Source organism: Chaetomium strumarium, assembly GCF_033439665.1.
Source record: "Chaetomium strumarium strain CBS 333.67 chromosome Unknown B0T15scaffold_6, whole genome shotgun sequence".
NCBI lineage: Eukaryota > Fungi > Ascomycota > Sordariomycetes > Sordariales > Chaetomiaceae > Chaetomium > Chaetomium strumarium.
In genome coordinates this window covers 223489-243459 of record NW_026944434.1, presented here as the reverse complement: position 1 = coordinate 243459, position 19971 = coordinate 223489, and the positions used below count along the sequence as shown (strand labels likewise).

Genomic DNA, 19971 nt, shown 5'->3' with positions numbered 1-19971 from the left:
ACTCATGCAGCGCGACAATCTGAGGATAAAAAATGCCAAGGGGCTGGTTATTCTGCATACCCTATGCGGGCAGTTAGGCTGCATCGTGCATAATAAGCGCTTCGCCTCTTGTTCTTACCTATGACTCCGGGGCTCCCACTCAGCTCCCTGGATGCGCCTCAACCCACAGCCTTCCACCCAGCCCCCGCAATCCAAAAAGCCTTACCGTCTTTCCCCGTTCTGACATCCCTCGAAGCCTCCGATCTCCATAACGACACTGAAGCAGGTTCTTGTTACTACTAGTAGTAGTTACCATATTGTCCTCACCATGTGGCTCCTTAACTGCTCTACCCACCTCCTCGAACTCAACGATGTCGACGGATTGGACTCGAGGCAGTACTGGATCCTCTCGCACACATGGGGTCCGGAGGAGGTTTCGTTCCAGGACATGCAGAATCTGCAATTGGCAGCCAAGAAAAGGGGCTTCCAGAAGATCAAGTCCATGTGCGACCTCGCGTCCCGGAATGGACAGAAATATGTGTGGATCGACACGTGCTGCATCGACAAAACAAGCAGCGCCGAGCTCAGCGAGTCGATCAACTCCATGTTCCATTGGTACCAGAGCGCCGATCGCTGTATTGCCTACCTGGAAGACCTCGAGCCGGACCCGGGCCATGAGACCGGGGATGGCGAGCAGATTGACGACGAAATCGCAGAAGCTTTCCACGGTTGCCGGTGGTTTACGCGCGGCTGGACACTCCAGGAACTGCTGGCTCCCGGAGTGGTTGACTTCTACGACAGGGCGTGGAATTTCCGAGGAACCAGAAACAAGCTCTCGGGTCCTATTTCCAGAGTCACGGGAATCGACATGGCAGTCCTTATAGAACCGCGCTCGCTGCATGCACTCTCGATAGCCAAGAGGATGTCCTGGGCAGCGAATCGGAAGACAACACGACTCGAAGACAAGGCATACTGCCTCCTGGGCATCTTCAATGTCCATATGCCGTTGATATACGGAGAGAGAGAACAAGCATTTATCCGATTGCAGCAGACCATAGCCCAGAAGTACAATGACATGTCACTCTTCGCCTGGGTATTCAGCACCTCTTCTAACTCCTCCGGGATTCTGGCTCGCGACCCATTGCACTTCGCAGGATGCTCCTCGGTTGAGCCCGTCCGGGATCCGTTGCTACCCTCACCCTCCTGGATCATCAGCAATGCCGGCATCGAGATGACCACAGCGTTGGATACGTCTCATAAGGCCAAGTACAGGCAATATAGACGAGCTGGGGGCAGGCTCAGTAACTACGAGAGCCTTTATGAGAGGCCTTTCAAACAGAGCCGGCCCGGGGTGACACTATACCCCCGGCTGTTTCTGCATTGCCGTGTGAGCCAGGACCCGCTCGACGATGACCCTCGGGATCCACAGGTCCTTGTCATCTGCCTTCGGAAAACAGATTCTGGCTTCTTCCGGCACGCCCCCGGAGAGCTATACTCGGTCAAGCTGTCCAGCATGAGGTTCACTGAGCCACAGGCTATCCGCATCCAGATGTCTCCATGGCAGTCACCGCCGCTTCCTCTGGATGCTCGTCTCAATCCCTCACGCAAACACGAGTCCAATACACTGCGGGTTAGCTGGGGGGTCCACGCTAGTGTCGTTCCCGAGGTTAAATTCGGATACACCTACCACCCGGCGCATCTGTGGGACAGAGGAGACGCTTATTTCCCTGACGCCAGGAGCGACCTCCTCGAAGACATCACACTCGCCGCAGTGGAGATAACCATGTCAAGCCCGCGGGATCCCCAGGCCACACATACATGTTGGCTCTTCTGCGGCGTCGTGGGGCGTGTCCGTATACCTTGGGTCGAACTGGCATGCGAGGGACCCGGCGGGCTCGTACACGTCCTTGGAAAACGTGCATGCAAGAGGTCTGAGCTTGCCAACCCCTATTCCCTCATGAGCGTGGTCGCGGAGCTCCGCGGAAAATTCATGGGCGCTTCCCTGGATCCGGCTTCTCTCAGACACCGTTGCGTCATCTCCTGCCCTCCTATACAACTCGAACTGAGTGCGTCAAAGTTCAGCTGGAGCACCGACCCCCGAGGTCGCCGGGCGCTCACCACTACGATATTTGTGAAGCTTGATGCCAGTGCTCTTCCTGGCCCATCCGGGCCGCCAACCGAGACCTCATCAATTGAAAATGGAAGCGAGCCAGAGACAAGGATTGGGAAGCACGATAACCCTCTTCTTTCATTCGCACGCGGCTTATTTTCTTAAGCCTTACCGCGCCCGACCTGGCCGCTCGTATGGACTCTGGAGGGCGACTCCGCCCTGATCCCGTTTTCATCAACAGACTGCCTGGCTGCTATGCTGACTCTGCTCGATCGAAAATGCATGCATGCGATCATCAGCCACGGCGAGTTCTGCAACTGCGAAGGCGGGATCGTTTCCAAGTTCCAACCCTGTCCTCCTTTGCCATCTCGACACGGCCCGAAAGAACAAGCGCATATGCCTCTCGGGTCTCTGCTAACTGCCAGTGTTAGAAAGTGGATCTCGCGGAAGGGGTGAAGAGGGGCAGGTCCGAGTGATCAGGGCCCTAATCCCGGCCCGATGTGAGGGGTAGCTTAGACCGGGCGCTCCTTCCGTTGTCCTATCTTTTCAGAGGGCCCTCCGGCTGTGGGAAGTTACAACTGAGTGCGCATGGAACCTGTTCGTATTTTCAAGTGCGGGCTCTACCTAAACATATGAGCGGGAACGTTCCAACATCTTCCCCATGCCCATGGCGTCTTCAAACACCCCGTCGGACCACGAACCCGCTCAAACCGCCCTCCGGGCAGCCGAAGCGCGCTTCATCGCCAACAACTCCCTCTCCAAAGCTCAACACGATCTCGCCGTAGGCGCTCTCCCCGGCGGCAACACCCGCACCCTCCTCTACACATCCCCATTCCCGCTGTCCATGAAGCAAGGCAGGGGCGCCTACGTGTGGGACCTCGACGGACACAAGTACTATCTCCCTTTCTCCCCACCCCAACAACCGGCCACTCCCCTTCAACACCCGCACTTAACAACTGACTGGGTGTCCCTTCCCAAAAGATACCTCGACCTAGTAGGCGAGCTCTCGGCCGGATTACTGGGGCACTCCCACCCAGCCATCCAGCAAACCCTGCTCTCCACACTCGATCAGGTCGGCGTCTCCCTCGGCGCCACCACCGTGCACGAACACGCCTACGCCTCCTTGCTCGGCGCCCGCTTCCGCCTCGCCCGCGTGCGCATGGCCAACACGGGCACCGAAGCCAACCTGCACGCGGTCGCGGGCGCGCGGCACTTCACGGGACGGCGCAAGGTGGTGGTCTTTTCCGGGGCCTACCACGGGGCGGTGTTATCCTTCCCCGACGGCAGGCCGGCGCCGAATACGGTGGATCGCGACGATTTTGTTGTCGTGCCGCGGTATAATGACCTGCGGCTCGCTAGGGAGGTGGTGGAGGGTGTTGGGCAGGAGCTGGCGGCTGTGTTGGTGGAGCCGATGCAGGGCGCTGGTGGGTGTATCCCCGGGACGAGGGAGTTCTTGGTTGGGGTGAGGGATGCGGCGCGCCGGGAGGGGGGGTTGTTTATTCTAGATGAGGTGATGACTTCGCGGCTTGCGCCGGGTGGGCTTGGGGTTGAGATGGGGCTGGAGCCGGACTTGGTGACGCTGGGGAAGTATCTGGGCGGGGGTCTGGCATTTGGCGCGTTTGGCGGCCGCGAGGACGTCATGGCTGTGTATGACCCGCGGGTGGAAGGGAGCTTGGCACACTCCGGGACGTTCAACAACAATACGATGGCCATGTGTGCGGGTTATGTGGCGTTGAATGAGGTGTACACACCAGAGGTCAATGTGGTGTTCAATCAGAAGGGCGATTGGTTCAGGGAGCGGTTGAGCGAGGTGGCCAGGGGGACAAGGCTGAGTGTCACGGGCAAGGGATCTCTGCTGGGGCTGCACTTTACCGAAGGTGGAATGGAAAACATCACTTGTGGTGAGGATCTGAAGGGAAAGGAGCGGCTGGATCTGAGGGACCTCTTCTGGTTTGAGATGCTGGAGGCTGGGTTCTGGACTGTGAGGAGGGGCTATATCGCCATGATCCTGGAGACACCGGATGAGGAGCTGGATCGTTTCCTTGCCGCTGTGGGGGAGTTCCTAAAACGACACCGGGACATTATGCTTGTCGGACAATGATCAGCTGAGGAAGGATGTGAAAGATGGGTATCAAAGCTTTTGCTTCAAAGCGCAGTCCTTACAAGTTGACTAGTACTTTAGTGATGAAACTTGAAAGCAGTTGCTGTTAGTCAATTTAATAGTGCCATGCATATAATCCCAAAGTAGAATAAATAAAGATATCTTGGGAGGATCAGGGGCTTTTTCACATATTTGCAGCCGGTGCGAACAGTAACTACCTACGTACTTGCTATCGATTATCTGAATGCCTGTGGGCGATTTGGTTGGATTCATGATGATATGACCACTCTGAGATGGTAAGCTAGAGAAGATTAGGGAAAATGAGTAACAAGGCAGTTAGTATAAAGCAAGGTCGGGCAGAGAGGGGTGTTGAACAGCTCTGTAGGGCCCATTACAAAGCCATTGTTGTCCCGTAGGGATGTGAAGAAGCTAAACGTTGCGTACAGGTAAGTGTTCGCTTGGCAGCGAGCCACTACTACTACTAGTAGTAGTAGTCGCCGAGTCTCGATCTTGGGTTTGCTTGTCGCTTATGTATGTGGGGGGAGGTCGGTGGAGGATGCGGGAGAGCCTAACGAGAAACTGCCTCGTGCCCGCGCGGGCCGGGTTTCCCCTCGGCGTGACGGATACATACATGCCCGTAGACTGGGAGCCAAACTCCAAGCTCCCCGGTGCGGTGTTTGGGTACCGGTGGACCCGGTCGCTGTCGAGCTTCAGTTTCAGCATGTCTTCGTCGTACATGGAAGAAGCGCCTGCGCCGCCAACGCGCCAAATGCCGTGCGTCAAGCCTCGCCGAGACGGCCCCGGACGAGGTCTCCAGCGATTCCATCGGACAAAGCAGTTCCACTTGACGATGGCCAAATAGCCAAACGACCTCCCGTTTGACCTGCCTTCCGCGGTGACAATGCAGATGAAGGCCTCATGCTCGGCTATTGTCGTCGGCGGTCTTTGGGTTCTCGTGATATCCCATTGTCCCGTGCGGCGGTGCCGTCGGCCTAGATAGTATGCGTGGTCGAACCGGGTCGCGTGCCCATCGGCCGAGTGCAGCCCATACGGCTGGAACCGGATGTTCACCTCCATCTTCTCATCCGCGGACTCTGCGGGACCTTGAGCGGCAATGAGGATCGTGTGCTTGCCCAGGCTTTGCCATTTGCCCGCATCCTGAGGGTTCAGCAGAGAGCAGCCGACCTTGGTGAAGAAGACGGGGACCTGGCCGGAGTTCGAGTTGTCGTTGTTGATGTTGTTGTTGTTGGCTGGTGGTAGAGCATCGCGGAGAAAGAGCGCCACAAGCCCGGCAGGGTTTGTGTCGGTTTGGACTGGTGGCCGGTCCCTGGACCAGCTGCAGTTGAGCTGAATGAAATAAAGCCAGTCGGCGTTCAAAGCGTCTTCAGGTAGCTTGAAGACTTCGGCCTTTATGCTGAGGCCTGCATTTGTCATCTGGAACAACCGCGGTTGCTGGTCCATCATCGATGGGACGATACCCCGTGAGGAGGCAAACTCCTGAGGCGAAGGTGCAAAGACCAATGTGTCTCGGTAGCTACGCCCGCCAGCAGGGTTTGTGTTCTCTCCAAATACAGCCGGAATGCCCGATTCTAGCGAGTGCGTAATGATCAGTGTCTGTTCCGGAGGCGAAGGCCACCATGGAGTGAGTATCTCTCGAACCTAGGACATACCTAACGGGAAGCCCCACGCAAAGATGGACTCATCGTTGAAATAACGTGTCAGTTCATGCTGCAGACGGATGAATGCCAACTTGCCCTCCCCGTAGATCAAGGGCATATTGACGCCCAGCAGACCGAGCAGGCTGTAGGCGCGGTCCTCGATCCTCGTTGTCTCTCGATTCGCGGCCCACGAGAGCTTGGTCGCCACAGAGCACTGCTGGAAGATGGCCAGCTGGTCGACTTCGATTCCGGTCGCCTTCTCGATGTCATCCGCCCATTGTTCCCGCGAGCCGATCATCCCCCATCCGCTGTCGAAGAACTCGAGAAAGGCCGGCGCCAGCAGCTCCTGCAGCGTCCAGCCGCGCGTAAACCAACGACTGCTCACAAAGTCCAACCTTTGCCGATGCTTTTGGTCACTCGGATACGAGGCCAGCGGAGGGACGTCGGCAAGGTAAGCATAGCATACTTCCGCCGCTTCGTACCAGAGGAACATGGAATTGATAGATTCCGACAGCTCGGCACTCGACGTCTTGTCAATGCAGCACGTGTCATCCCACACCCAGTCCCAGCCCTCGTACAGGGCCCGGCGGCAGCAGTGCTTGATTTTCGCAAACCCTGCCTTCTTGCGTGCCGTCTCTAGGTCGGCCATATCCTGGAATGTGACCTCTTCATCGCCCCAGGTGTGCGAGAGGATGGCGTAGGGCGGGGCTTGTTCATGGTTGACGAACTCTTCGAGCTTGAGCGTGGTGGCGTTGATCAATCTCATTGTTGGTGAACACTGGCTGTTCTCGGTGCAGGATGAGGAGTAACGAGAGCAGATCGTGTGTGGAGGAGCAACCTAGGTACCTTAAGGTACCCACGCTAGCCCTTGCTGAGTTTGCTCCCTTTCCCTACCCCGCCTGGAAGGGCGAGCGACCCAGTAGGATGTGCCGGCGTATTGCGTGTGAAACGTAAGCTGATAGAGCCCGGGGGGCCAATCGGAAATACGTAGATGCAGAGTCTAAACATCAGTCTTACCTTAGTATAACGCAGGTTCTCGTCCCTTACATTAATGTCTGGTAGATCCAGCATGATTCACACGAAAAGAAAAGTAAAGAGCACAGTGTCTTGTCTTTCCTATCAGCCATTGACTTGAACTTCATAACACCACTCAAACACCCGCTGCCCAGGCTGGTCAAAAACAACATCGATCCACAAGAACCCCTTCAGCGCTGCCCTTGCCTCGGCCCAGGTCTGCAGCCCAAGCACCGAGACAGTCCGCACCAGCATCTCCCGCAGCCAGATCTGATCCAACTCCTCAAAGATCGACATGCTGGCCACGAACAAAGCCCAGAGAAGTAACTTGACCGTCTCCTCGCAACCATTGACCATGCCTACATCATCCACAGCATACAAACCCAACCCCAAGCTATAATCCCAACCAGTCAACACCGCCTTCAACCCCCCCGCGAGCACAACCATCTTCCTCCCCACCCCGCTCAACCGGACAAGCAGCATCTTCGCATACGCCAGCATGCCAAGACGGAGCAACTCGTGCAGGGAAGAAGAATGCTCCTCCTCCGGCCCGGATCCTACTAGTACTAGTAGTGGTTTCAAGCGCAGCAGCCGGTGCGGCACCGAGATCGCCAGCGCCGTGAGCTTGCTGGAGGATACCGTCGCTGTCATATTGTCATTGACCAGCCGGGAGAACTCACCCAGGTCGGCCCAGACGTTTAGGAGGCGTGGATCGGGACGACAGGGTGGCTGGGATTGGAAGATGGAGTCGAGTTCTGCGAAGAAGGGTGATAATGATGATCGGGTTTGGGGTGATGACGATAATGGTGGTGGGAGGTTAGGGGACCAGGAGAGATGGTCGTCTCGCAGGAAGCGGAGGGGCGTGCCGCGGGCCATTGCGAGACCGAGGTCAATCCTAGGTAACAGAAAGTAGGTTGGGTTAGTGTGGGAGGAAATAATCAGTATATGTGACTAGAAAAGGGAAGCGTTACGAGCGAGCCTTGTGCTCTATCATGCTGCCCGGCTCCAGGGAGTGCAGGCCGCCGCGCAGCGAGACAATGCGGTACAGGCCGTCCATGTGCTTGGCCGCGGTATCGAGGTCGCCCGCGAGGACCGCCGCCATGGCCAGGGATGTGATGACGGCCATGGTCGAGAGTTGGACGGCTTCTTTCCGGTTGTTCAGGCTTTGTTGCAGGTGGGAGAGGGCCTTGGATAAGTGGAGCTGGGCGACTGTCCCGTCGGAACTGCCAACCGCCGAGTCATGGAAGGCCTGGGCGACGAAGAGGGTCGAGTGGAGGACCCCGGGATGCTGGGCAAGATTGTCGAAGCAGAACAGATTCTCTTGTGGATCGGCAGGTGCCATGCCCGGCCATGCGTACATTGATGGTTTGACGATGGTGAATGCTAGAGGGTCCTCGGGGCTTAGTAATTCACATGACAAGATCATTGACGAAGATGAGGCAGACACACCACGGTGGATGAGTTCCTGCACATATGGCTGCATATCACCACCGAACCCATACAGTGAGAGCTCCGTTGCGATCTTACGGGGCGAAATCAGTACCCAACCATCCTGTCTCGGTTGCCTTGTTGGTTGGTCCGGGACTCTCTCCTGCGTGCCCGTAGCCTTCTTCGAAGCCACATCCTCTCTCGGAGAGGTCACCCATTGCGGGCGCGGCCCGTACTTGCTGCTCCTAAACTTGCCCTCATTCTTGCCGCGCATGACATGGCTGCGGATCAAGCGGCGCGTCTTCGGATCGGGTTTGGCAAGGGATGTGGTTATGATAAAGGGGGCGGAACCCGGGGCTGCACCGGAGAGTTAGTTGAGCCGTGATACAGCCAACCATCTCACAGTCAACGCACTTCCCGCAGCGGATTTCATGGGAGAACCGAGGAACAAACGGTAGAATAAGTAGACAAGGAGCTATGGCTCGAAGCGGACCAGGCTCACACGGGTGTAACCGTCTAAGTCCGAGATTCCGAGGGCGGGTGGCCGACTTGATCCTTCAACAATTCCAAGCAGTGATTGTGCTGAGATCTCGCGGTATACAGGTCCGGACCGGGGATAACAAGAAGGACCGGACCGGTCTCTTCAGGACAATGTTGGTTGTATCGGTTATTGGCAAAGAGGGGTGTGAGTTCGCTCAGCCTCCGCGTCAAGGGTTTATAAGGATTCCTGCTGAGAGACCCACACGAATGTATTCCGTTTTGGGACTAGCCGTTCCTCCCGCTTACACCACGAACGGACTACGGACAACGCCGGTTGACGATCTGGGAGAACGAGAGGCGGAGAAGAGGTTGACCGGCATAGATACTGGCTAGATATTGGAACAACCGGCTCAACAGGTCCCACAATCGGGGATCAATACTTGTCCGCGTGTGCGGATCCTCATTCCTCACAAGCACGTACTCACGTAGCGTGCCAGGGGCCTGAGGAGCGGTATATAAAGGATGGATCTGTCATGGAGGTCGACGTTCTTTAACATTCTTCAGTCACTTCACCTCTTCACCCCATCATCAAAACTTCCTCAAGCTCGTCAATAATTCCCGTCATCCTCGTTTCGCATCACCATGATCTGCAATAACAAATCTGTCTCCTTCAACCCCGCAAAGGACATCCCACCCCTCACGGACAAAGTAATCCTCGTCACGGGTGGCAACATCGGCCTCGGCAAGCAAGCCGTGCTCGAGTACGCCCGGCATCAACCCCAACTCATCTGGCTCGCCGCCCGCAGCACAGAAAAAGGCAACGCCGCAGCCGCCGAAATCCGCCAAGCCGTCCCCGACGCCCCCATCCGCGTTCTCGAGCTAGACCTCGCCTCCTTCGCGTCCGTCAAGCGCACCGCCGCCACCGTGCTCTCCACTTCCACCCGCCTCGACATCCTAATGCTCAACGCAGGCATCATGGCCCAACCCCCGGGGCTCACAGCCGACGGCTACGAGCTACAGTTCGGCACCAACCACATGGGCCACGCGCTACTCACCAAACTGCTCCTCCCTCTCTTGACCCAAACCGCCACTTCTTCTTCTTCAAGTTCTTCATTATCCGCAGACGTCCGCGTCATCTCCCTCTCCTCCCACGGGCACATCTACGCCCCCAAGCCAGGGATCAACTTCTCCCTTCTCAAAACCCCCGCGGAAGATCTAGGATTCGTCGGACGCTACTCCCAAAGCAAGCTCGCCAACGTGCTCTGGGCGCGGCAGCTGGCGAGGCAATACCCATACCTCACGGTGGCGGCCGTGCACCCGGGGATGGTGAACACGCAGCTGGTGGAGAACGCCACGGGCACGCCGGCGTTTGTGAGGATGCTGGTGAGGGTCGGGAGGCGGCTGTTCAGCGAGGTCGAGGACGGGGTGCGGAACCAGCTGTGGGCGAGTGTGGCGGCCGGGGTACAGAGTGGGGGTTACTACGAGCCGGTGGGGGTTCCCGGCGGGGAGAGTGCGTTGGCGAAGGATGAGGGGTTGGGGAAGGGGTTGTGGGAGTGGACGGAGAAGGAGTTGGAGCGGCAGGGGATTTAGATGAAAGGGGTGTGGGTGGGATATGAGTTGATTTGGGGATGTGTCTGAAGCGTCGGGTGGTTGGTGTGCAGGTTTGATGAAATGGTAGGTTAGAGAGTACTTTTCTTACTGAATAACATGGTATGAGGTGTGTAGGTACTAGCATTTTCCTTTCTCCGCTCTGGGCTTCCCGGTATCTACCTTCCTAGGTTTTCGTACCGACAAACCCTGGACTTTCTTGTAGCGTAAGGAGGGGATAATGGATTGCAAAATTGTATGGCTACCTGACAAGAAGAAATACTGGTATGGGATGTCAAAACAATGGAGGAGAGTCATGAGTTGAATCATGGCCCATATCCCTCCCGCCCTACTTCCAAAACCCTAACGTTACCCTCCATCCCCCTATCAGCTAACAATGCACTATACCTACATGTAGTACCAACACACCACTCGCCGGCACTCAAAGCCTCACTAGTACTAGCAACGGAATAGTACTACTCCTAGTAGTACCCCAAAATGATATCAAGCAGCAACCAACTGCACCGTCCGGGAGCTCGCGGAGCCCAAGGGGGTCGCTGATGTAGAAGTCGTTGAACCCTTCCCTGACGGCCTGTTGGTAGACCGGCGTGGTCTGGATGTTGCCGTCCACGTCGATGAGATAGTAGGTGGGGTACAGCCGCAGGCCGGCGGGGGTCTTGCAGAAGGTCGGGAAGTAGGTGACCGTCACGCCGTTGACCGTGTACACGACCGTGTATCGCGTCTTGCCGTCGGAGGACTTGACGGGGGTGAAGGCGCTGTTTTTTGATGATAATTAGAATGGATCTGGTTAGTACTAGGTAGTACTAGGTAGTACTAGGATGCAGTTAGGGGATGGGATGTTAGAAGAAGGAAAAGGGAAGGGGAAAGGGGAAGGAGATGCTACTACTAGTAGTGGAATAGACGTACGCTGCGTAGGTATTGCCGGCGACCTTGTCAAATTCAAAGACCTAGACGCTGGTCACGACGTGGGCGTGCCGGTCGATGATGAACGAAAGCACGCGGCCAAAGACGTCGAAGTTGATGGTGCCCGAGGCCAGGTTGACGGATCCCCACGGCGAGCTCACGTCGTACGCTTCTTGAGTGTCGACGAGGTAGACGAAGGCATCCTTGCCGGACACGAGGATCGAGGTCCGGTCTTCGTTCATGATGACTTTGAATCCCATGTTATTGGTTATGTTCTGGATCAGGCCGGCCGAGACGTCCGTGATGTTGGGCTTGATGTTCGCGATGTCCCCGCCCACGGCCAGCGGGACCGCGGTGGTCACGGTCAGGTCGGGCACCGAGATGAGAGAGTTGAAGCCCTCGGCGCTAGTCATTCATTGCAGTATCAGCACACGGTAGCTGGATAGACTTCGTGTTCCACTCACGTCACGCAGCCCAGTGCCCTCTGGTAGAGAATATCCGTCCGGACGTCGTAGTTTCACAAGCCGATGGCCGAGATGTAGATGCGGCTCTCCACCCCAACACTGAGCGTGACGCCCTTGCACAGCACGGGCAGGTTGAGGTTCAGGGTGGCCATGCCGTAGACGGAAGGCTTGTTGGTCAGGCCGACCGTCTTCTTGAACTTGACGTTCAGAATCTCGACGCCGACCTCGATGGTGATGGGCAGACCCAGTTCCACCGACGCCGTGAGCGCGCCGTTGAACTTGGCGACAGGGTCGAACGCAGTCTCAAAGCCCGTGAAACTGTTGTCCTCTCTTTCCACAAGACTCAATCGGGCCTCACCGGGGGCGATCTTCAGGCTGCTCCCAATCAGGAGCTCCGCCTGGCCGTTGAGCACAAGATCCAGGGAGCCGCTGATGGTAAGCTGCGGGCCAAGAGTGATAATGCCCGAAATCGTGAGCGGGCTCATGGGAACCGAGGCAATCGGCTGATTCAGCGCCTCAATGGGCTTGCCATACTGCACCTCGAGGGTGACGCCGAAGACGGCGTCGACGTGGAAGTTCTAGACGTTGACCAGGGCGACGTAGCCCTAGGTGATGCCGTCCCGGATGTTGAACGCCAGACGCCCCTCGACCGTGAACTCGCCCGACACGCCGCACTTGGCGCACTACACGCTGTACACGCCTCCAGTGTCGACGAGGTTGAAGCCGTTGGTGTAGCCGAAGATCTGGGGCGGGCGGTTCGTGGCGCTGCCCTTGGCCGTGTAGTTGAAAGGTGAAGTCGTTCTTGTACGACTCGTCGAACGGGACTCCGAACGGGACGGCGATCACCTTGGCCGCCACAATGGCCAGGCTGACAAGCTTGTCTCCCACGCCCAGGATCGTCTTCACGGCGGTTGAGACATAGTCGCCAATTTTCTGTTCCATATTTCCAGGGTAAGCAAGAGTGATAAATGGGTTATTATCATCATAAACTTATAAGTAGAGAAGACAGCTCACGTTCACCAGTGCCTTGGCGGCGTTGTAGATCCCCTCGAACAAGCCCCAGCCGCGCCTCTGCATGATGCGGCGCCGGAGGAGTTGACGTGCCTCGCGCGCGAGAAGCTACCGTTTGTCCAGTCCCCCCGCAATATCCTCCGGTTCGATCCACACGGTTCCATCGTAGTCGATGAAGTCCAGATCCTCGAACCACTGGAGCAGGTCAGAGATGTCGGACGTGTCGAAATTGTCCGTCTGGAAGAAGTTGATCAGCGCCTGCAGGTCGTCGGTGATATCCCTGGGCGACGTGTCATCCAGGTCCTTGAAGAAGTCGGGCGGGAAAGGCGGCGCGTCCGGGTCTGTCCCATTGGTGGCGTTCCCTGGCATGCCGTGACGGGGAACCCTCGACGTGCAGGAATCGGGGGCTTCCGAATCGACGGCGGGGCAGACCGAGGTTTGGCCCGTCTCGGGTTGATAGAAGTCTCGGAAGGCGTGTACACGCTCACATGGTCCTTGACGGGAACCGGGTTGCCCTTCTCCCGGTAGGTGCCCCACTGGATCTCTCTCCCGACGCAATGGCCTCCTCGTGCGCAAGGGGTTTAGCGGCCACCTCGACACAGCCGGAATCATGGTCAAACTGAGGGTTCTCGGCGAGGAAGTAAGAGCGCTGTCCGCTGGTCTCGTCACCACAGCCGATGTGGTAGGTGGCGAGGTTGAAGGTTTTCATCGTCCATGTGTTGCTGGCCTTGACGAAACCCGTGGAGTTGGACTTGAAGCAGATATTGATCTTGCCGTTCTTGCACCGGATTGACTTCAGCTGACTAGAGTGGTCCAAAACGATAGTCGGCCGGGAGAAATTGGCTCGGAAAGTGGCATGCTTTGCTCCATGAACAGCCGCTAACACATATCAGTGCGAGACCAAGTACGCCCGGGGGAGCATCTTACGGCGGTGGCCCTCTTGGGCGTAGTAAAGCACGTGGTACTGTGCGGGCGCCAAGTGCTCGCCGTCGTCAATGTTATGGTCGGGAGCATGTGCTGGGTACAAAACAACGCCTCTGCCAGCCAGAGACGCGTGGGTTTGGAGAAGACCTCGGGTTGCCAGGTGGAGTCCAATCCCTTGGCTTCCCTTGGCTTCCACCATACCCGCGACCAGGGCAGACAGGATGAAACGGAGTATCGTTTTGAACGCCATCATGAAAGCTAACTGATGTCTCTGGCGGTGGTTGGAAGCCCACGGTCAAGAGCAGGACGGATGTTGTCCTTAAGTACCTCTGGGAGCCTTTGGCCATGTAAGTCCACGAGGAAGCTGGAGCTACGTCTTGATGGGCGGAAATGAAAGGCGTGATCTGAAAACGCTTACCCCATTGGCCAGTCGAGACACCCGTCTCGTCGTGGCCTTTGGGCCCTATGATGATTAGTCCCACGGGACCATATCACATGGTGATGGAGAGAGAGACTGTGGGGATTGAAGCTGATTCTTTCCTCCCAGTTGGGTATATTAGCGATGATCGCTCTTCTGTTAAGCCGGGCCATAGCTCTGTAGCCAATAGTACTCACTACAGCCTTTAAGTTAGTCCTCGTGTCTCTAAGGTGACATGGCTGAAGAAACAGTAACGCCAGCTGCTTGACCTCTGTTCAACTTGGTCCTGTACACTCTTCACCCGTAAGCACTACGAATTCTGTTTTCCGTTCTCCTCTTCGCACGAGCGTTCCCCATTCCAATTGTTTTGAGTGACAACGCATGCTCAGCGCATAGTAACCGTCGAGTTCACCTCGGTAACCTATGTGAATCTTAACATGGGTAGAGTTAGCCATAGCAAAGAAGCATCTGGCTCGCACATCGACATGAAGCTTGTGCAGTAGGATGTACAGTACAAGAACCGATGGAAGACAACAGGCAATACCTGCCAGCTCACCATCCATACCACAAGCGTGTTGGGGCCGCAGTATTAGTAGCCTCTGTGGAACAAACACCGTAGATCCTATGGCTTCATTGGCCGTAGTGGTGTTTGTTTCAGTAGGTGCATGGCTATGATGTCGCCATTACCCGTTTGGGAAGAACTTATCAGATTTGAGGCTCGGCGGATCTGAACGCATCGTCGTCAGAGTGTGTCAGTCTCCTCTCCACATGGTTGGCTCCATGGTAAAGCAATTCGGCATCACAGTGTGCAAAATCCGCTTTGTGATGGCAGATTCCGAGGGCCCTTCGTGCTGCTTCAGGGGCTTCAGTGGTTCCGCACCAACTTCAACACCTAATAGATCCAGAGAGATGGGAAGAAACCAGAAATAACACGTCGACTCGTCATACAGACATTACCTCCAGCCCGTGCTTCCTCACCCACGAACCAGCATGGTATGTCGAAGCCAGAGCGGCGATTCACCTACTGCTCCCAAGCATAAATTCTCCTCATCCTCCCACATCAATGTTTTTTCCTGAGTCTAACGACATCACAAACCGCAACAGACATTCACACATCTAACAAAAGAGCCATTCCTAAAACGGAAAATCCCACCTAACAAGACCTCCCCTTCGCGGCCAGCATCTGTCGTCGGTTGGACCTAGATCCTTCCCCCCCCCCCCCAACAAAACCCTGTAAGCTTCCCTATGCCTGGACAGAGACAGCAACGATGCTTCTGGTGAAGTGAAGAGCGGCGAAGTCGTTCACTGCAGGACGACGTTGGTACATTGCTTTGATACATTGCTAACCCTCGCCGCAACTAGTGCACGCATGGCTTCCGCACCCGCCGCGCCGTCGCCCTCCGTCACCGCGAATCCGGCCCAGCCGCCCACTCGCATCCGCCTCGTCGGACATTGGGCCGAGTGCGCGGCCCGTACCCCCCGCGCCACTGCCCCCGCCGCTCACACTCTCTCTCCTGGCCAGGCAACTTCGGAGACGCCGCTGGCGTTATTCTCGGCTCGGCAGTAGAGGGTTCTGCTGCACAGCCTCAGCACACTCCCGGACTTTCCTCGAGTAAGTCATGGCTTGTTTGATTACCTACTGCCCCCTTGCGCTCCCTTACTCTTTGATTCACGGGAGGAGCCATTCCTGCGCTCTCAGACCCTCGACGGGTCCAATGTGTCGCAGAGAATGGCCGTTCGGTAGGTTGAAGCACATCGCCGCAGTGTTTGCAGAATACGAGCACTGTCTCCTTCCTGCCACACTCCCGGACATGCAGCCAGCGGTACGTCGAGCGATCTCCATGGCTGCTGTCAAGGCGGGCGATGCTTGCCACACCCGCGAGAGAGGCCGAGTTCCATCCCGTTATCCGACGCCTCGAGTAGAAGGCGTTGGCGTGGCAACTATGCCATTACGGCCAGGGGCTCTTCAATAGTCCAGCGTGGTACGCACGGTGAGGGTATGTCTATGGGGTTATTTCCAGTGAGCATACGAGGCCGAAGTTTATGATAATGAGGTTCGGAGGTGGAACTTCAATCTTAGTACTCGCCCTCATCCCAAATGTCCCAGGTGACTTCGACCACACAACACCGAGACACTCCCAAGCCGGAGTGTTTGCTTCTTTCATCGAACGGTGACCAAGAAGCTTAACCCACACAATGTCGAGGAAGCACATGGCACCCCGGTCGGACGCTGCCAGCGAAGGAGCCGAACCTCCCGAGGCGACAGAAGCCACGAAGCGCATCCTATAAAACGAGACGTCTTGGCTATGACCTTCTAGTTCCGGCCATATCAACAACATCACCTCCTCTGGTAGATGGCCCAGAGCGGGACAGGGTTGGTTCGTGCGGGATTCACACAGCGTCTTTTGCCAATTCTCGTCTAAACCTGGATTTTTCTCACCATTTTTGCAATGCACCCTTCACGCATCATCGCAAAGCTGACCCAAACACTAACGGCTAGATTTCTATTTAGGGTACCGGGTTAGACTACGCCGCAGTCGCCGAACGCCTCGGCCTAACGGAGGGAACCGTCCGGAACGCCTGGACGGGCATCAAGATGGTGATCGCCGCCTTTGACGCGGGGCACCGCGAGAGATGCCGCTGTCACTCAAACCCCGACGACGACGAGGAGGAGCAGGATGAGAATGAAGATGACAACGACGACAAAGATGATATCGCACCCCGCGCGGTGAAGCCCCCCACGCCTCGCCGACGCTGAGGAGGACGAGGGGGATGAGGAGGGATACGACTCCGGTAACGAGTGGGAGGAGAAAGGCGAAGAGCATAGGGGAGAGGAAGTGAAGGAGGACGAAGAGCACCCCGGCCGGCCCCTCAAGATCGTGCTCAAGCGGCAGCAGTAAGCATCGTGCGCTCGGGGCCCCGTGGGAGGCGTCGATCTTTGTTTTTGTCGTTTGCTTCGGTACTTATGATATCAGGATTGAGTATGAAGGCTTCTGCATTACGCTTACTCGTCGGCACGTTATGCTGTCTTGAAAACCCGGGCCTTTTGTGAACGCCGCCAGTGACCCTACGCTTCGGCGCTCAAACATGGACTCTGGACTCTTCCCAACGGAGTTTCTTCTCTCGCCGCTCCCAAACCATCCCATCGCGATCTATAACAACTGACCTTACGGTGATCCCATGACAGAGCACTCAGGCGGTGCCACCACTTTTTCCTCGATTTTGGACTTGACAAAGTCGAGGAGCACGCGCTCGCGTTGCATCATCCAGTTGACAGCTCCTTCTGGCTCGGCCTTAGTTCGTGTTCCACCCTGCCCCTGCGCTTCTCCATGTCCCGGCAGAACCGGGGAAGGCCATCGCTGGGTGAGGCCCTACATAAAACCTTTTACCCCAGAGCGAAGACATACGAAAGAATGGTAAGAGGATAAGAAAGAAAAGAACGAAGATGAAGGGAAGAGGAGAGTAACGTTCCGGCTTACGTAAGCAACCGCTTTGTTTACCCCTTTTCATCCTAACCCCTGGGTATGTACTGTGTAGGTAGTCTAATGTTCAGCCAGTGACAAGCAGCCACCAGAATCAGGACATTTTCACTACCAGAAATGTGCTGACTGCAGCTATCGATATACCAACCTCGTTTGTTGGTTTGTAAGTCCCGATACTCTGGTTGGCCCCGGTTGCGGCCCGTGTGGCGTATGTTTCTCACCAACATGGCCAGGCGGGGGACCGTGTTTCACATCTCACAGACGGCCGTCCCGTTGACCAGCCCCAAGACTCATTGGCCTCCTCCCGACCACAAAAGCTTAGCACAACCCCGCTATGTACCTCATCTGAGCCCAACCACCATGACGGGACAAGACCCTTTGTGGGCCGGGAGCCACCGGGCCATTCCGGTCAGTGACACATTGTCAAACTCTCAATCCACCACAAAACAGGTCTACACGACCACGACTAGCATGGAAGCCAAGCCATTGACCAACAAACATACGACGGAGCAATGACTTGCGGATCTCCAGCACTGCGAGCAGCCCTCCTTCACAACTCCACTACTCCTCATATCTAGGGGTTAGGTACAATATCGGGCTCTCTCTTGGGCCCGGTCGCCCTGGTGAGTCGGCCCTCGGGGCTACCACCACAGCACCATGGATGTCTCTACAAACGACGCAGCCCACTACATCGCCCACTTTGGTGGGAGTCAGCGTCGTATGTCCGTTGTTTCAGGCTTGCCATAACGCTTTTGGCTGAGAGAGATATGGCACGAGCTCCCCTAGAGCTCTTCAGAACGGGCTATGGCCCCCACGTCGACGCGCATACAAATCCTACGAATGCCCCCATGTCGACCCCTTTGCTGTATTCACCACCAAGGCAACTCCCTACGAACTCATTATTTCCCTGTCTCCTAGTTTCAGTTTCAGCTGGAAGGATCCCTTATCCCTCTTTGGTTAGAGCCCAACCCCTTGTCATCCTCGCCTGGATTCAAATTCGATAGACAACTACAATGGTGGCTCTCGACTCTTCCGTCCTAGTCGGGCTTTCTGTCTTGGCTCGGCAAAGCTTCAATCTCGTCCAGAACATCACTTTCGACGGAGCGCCCGGCCAGTCCGTGGACACATCCCAATGGAATTTCATAACTGAGTAAGAACCCCCTCTTTCTCCTAATCCCCTTTCCATACTAGTAGTCACACCCAGCGCCAACAAATCTCACCTTTATCTTTAGCCTACATGTCAACAACGAAGTGCAGCAATACACCACCTCAACGGACAACCTCCAGCTCTCAGGCAAGGGCACCGTCCTCGTCATCCCGCGCAAGTCGGCCGACGGGAAGTGGACGTCGGGCCGCATCGAGTCCAAGGCCAGCTTCACGCCGGAGGACAAGAAAGTGACGCGGTTCGAGTCGGTGCTCCGCTTCGGCGACGCGCCCAAGGAGAAGTCGCAGGGCATCTGGCCGGCCTTCTGGATGCTGGGCGAGTCGTCGCGGCAGGGGGTGCCCTGGCCCGAGTGCGGCGAGCTGGACATCATGGAGCGCATCAACGGCGACGCCAAGGGCCACGGCACGCCGCACTGCGGCAAGGGCGACGTGCCCTGCGGCGCCCTGACCAAGACGGTGCCGCTCGGGGATAATGGGTTCCATACCTGGGCGCTGGAGGTCGATCGCACCGATCCGGATTTTAATAAGCAGAGCATCAACTGGTTTTTGGACCAGACCAAGTACAATACGGTCACGGGCGCGGATGTCAAGGACGAGGGCATCTGGAAGACCATTGCGCACTCGCCCATGTATTTTATTTTGAACATTGCGGTGGGCGGGAACTTCCCTGGCGCGCCCAATGACCAGACGGCGGATGGGTTGAGTTCGATGATGGAGGTCAAGTACATCGCCGTGTCTTCGACCTGATCCTGGGAAGGAGCCTTGTCTGTTGCGTTTCTTACTATTGTACCTTTGATTAGCGAGCAATGATTTCTTTTTTTTCCCTCTCTCTTTTAGCCACCGCATAGTATTGCCAATGCCTCATCTTGTCGGCGGTATGGGTTGTGCGACTGATGCCTGGTCTGTCGTGCTACTGATGCTGTGGGACACACACGCCTGGTTCACCGGCCTGCCGGATCCCTTCGCGTCACACTCCTCGCTCACAGTTGTCTCACAAACCGTTGCTCAACATGCAACCTCGACTACTATACTAATAATAAGTGCACCGACTTTCAGCGGGCTTCTTATCAGTGCCGTATCGAATGGTCTTGTTTGCCCAAGCCAAACCTGGCGAGGCATACAATAGGTTAAGTATCATACAAAATGCCAACAACTCCATCTAAAACACGTATCCCCGAACTCCAGTACCGCTTTGTCTCCCTGTATGTGTAAGAAACCCCCCTTGTA

General features: G+C 56.4%; 8 protein-coding genes across 8 annotated transcripts; 5 read left to right on the top strand and 3 right to left on the bottom strand.

Annotated features, from left to right (window-relative positions):
* Positions 1-128: 128 nt before the first annotated feature.
* Positions 129-2289, top strand: B0T15DRAFT_258383 (heterokaryon incompatibility protein-domain-containing protein). The gene has a single exon (XM_062863286.1). The coding sequence runs from the start codon at positions 308-310 to the stop codon at positions 2252-2254; it is 1947 nt and encodes a 648-aa protein (XP_062718665.1). The 5' UTR covers positions 129-307; the 3' UTR covers positions 2255-2289.
* On the top strand, positions 2289-4190 carry B0T15DRAFT_559317 (pyridoxal phosphate-dependent transferase; the record flags this gene model as incomplete). Its single annotated transcript, XM_062870505.1, has 2 exons — positions 2289-2980; positions 3071-4190. Exons 1-2 carry the CDS (start codon positions 2751-2753, stop codon positions 4188-4190), a joined length of 1350 nt encoding a protein of 449 aa, XP_062718664.1. The 5' UTR covers positions 2289-2750.
* A 1559-nt stretch (positions 4191-5749) lies between these two features.
* Positions 5750-6614, bottom strand: B0T15DRAFT_559315 (heterokaryon incompatibility protein-domain-containing protein; the record flags this gene model as incomplete). Its single annotated transcript, XM_062870504.1, has 2 exons — positions 5750-5779; positions 5850-6614. One exon carries the CDS (start codon positions 6612-6614, stop codon positions 5850-5852), a length of 765 nt encoding a protein of 254 aa, XP_062718663.1. The 3' UTR covers positions 5750-5779.
* A 242-nt stretch (positions 6615-6856) lies between these two features.
* Positions 6857-8948, bottom strand: B0T15DRAFT_538467 (uncharacterized protein). Its single transcript, XM_062869684.1, has 4 exons — positions 8705-8948; positions 8312-8647; positions 7834-8245; positions 6857-7757 (listed from the first exon to the last, which is right to left on the bottom strand). Exons 1-4 carry the CDS (start codon positions 8721-8723, stop codon positions 6968-6970), a joined length of 1557 nt encoding a protein of 518 aa, XP_062718662.1. The 5' UTR covers positions 8724-8948; the 3' UTR covers positions 6857-6967.
* A 137-nt stretch (positions 8949-9085) lies between these two features.
* On the top strand, positions 9086-10360 carry B0T15DRAFT_504181 (uncharacterized protein; the record flags this gene model as incomplete). The annotated part of the gene is made up of 1 exon (XM_062867490.1): positions 9086-10360. Exon 1 carries the CDS (start codon positions 9413-9415, stop codon positions 10358-10360), a length of 948 nt encoding a protein of 315 aa, XP_062718661.1. The 5' UTR covers positions 9086-9412.
* Positions 10361-10799: 439 nt separating this feature from the next.
* B0T15DRAFT_559308 (uncharacterized protein) lies at positions 10800-13930 on the bottom strand (the record flags this gene model as incomplete). The annotated part of the gene is made up of 11 exons (XM_062870503.1): positions 10800-10816; positions 10883-11133; positions 11369-11686; positions 11803-12323; positions 12435-12510; positions 12554-12678; positions 12760-12864; positions 12913-13220; positions 13294-13635; positions 13684-13773; positions 13882-13930. The coding sequence occupies 11 exons, from the start codon at positions 13928-13930 to the stop codon at positions 10800-10802; spliced, it is 2202 nt and encodes a 733-aa protein (XP_062718660.1).
* A 2522-nt stretch (positions 13931-16452) lies between these two features.
* Positions 16453-17644, top strand: B0T15DRAFT_513109 (uncharacterized protein; the record flags this gene model as incomplete). The annotated part of the gene is made up of 5 exons (XM_062868022.1): positions 16453-16476; positions 16611-16826; positions 16858-16994; positions 17286-17514; positions 17636-17644. 5 exons carry the CDS (start codon positions 16453-16455, stop codon positions 17642-17644), a joined length of 615 nt encoding a protein of 204 aa, XP_062718659.1.
* Positions 17645-18334: 690 nt separating this feature from the next.
* Positions 18335-19747, top strand: B0T15DRAFT_258350 (concanavalin A-like lectin/glucanase domain-containing protein). Its single transcript, XM_062863285.1, has 2 exons — positions 18335-18730; positions 18813-19747. The coding sequence occupies exons 1-2, from the start codon at positions 18594-18596 to the stop codon at positions 19489-19491; spliced, it is 816 nt and encodes a 271-aa protein (XP_062718658.1). The 5' UTR covers positions 18335-18593; the 3' UTR covers positions 19492-19747.
* The last annotated feature ends 224 nt before the right edge of the window (positions 19748-19971 follow it).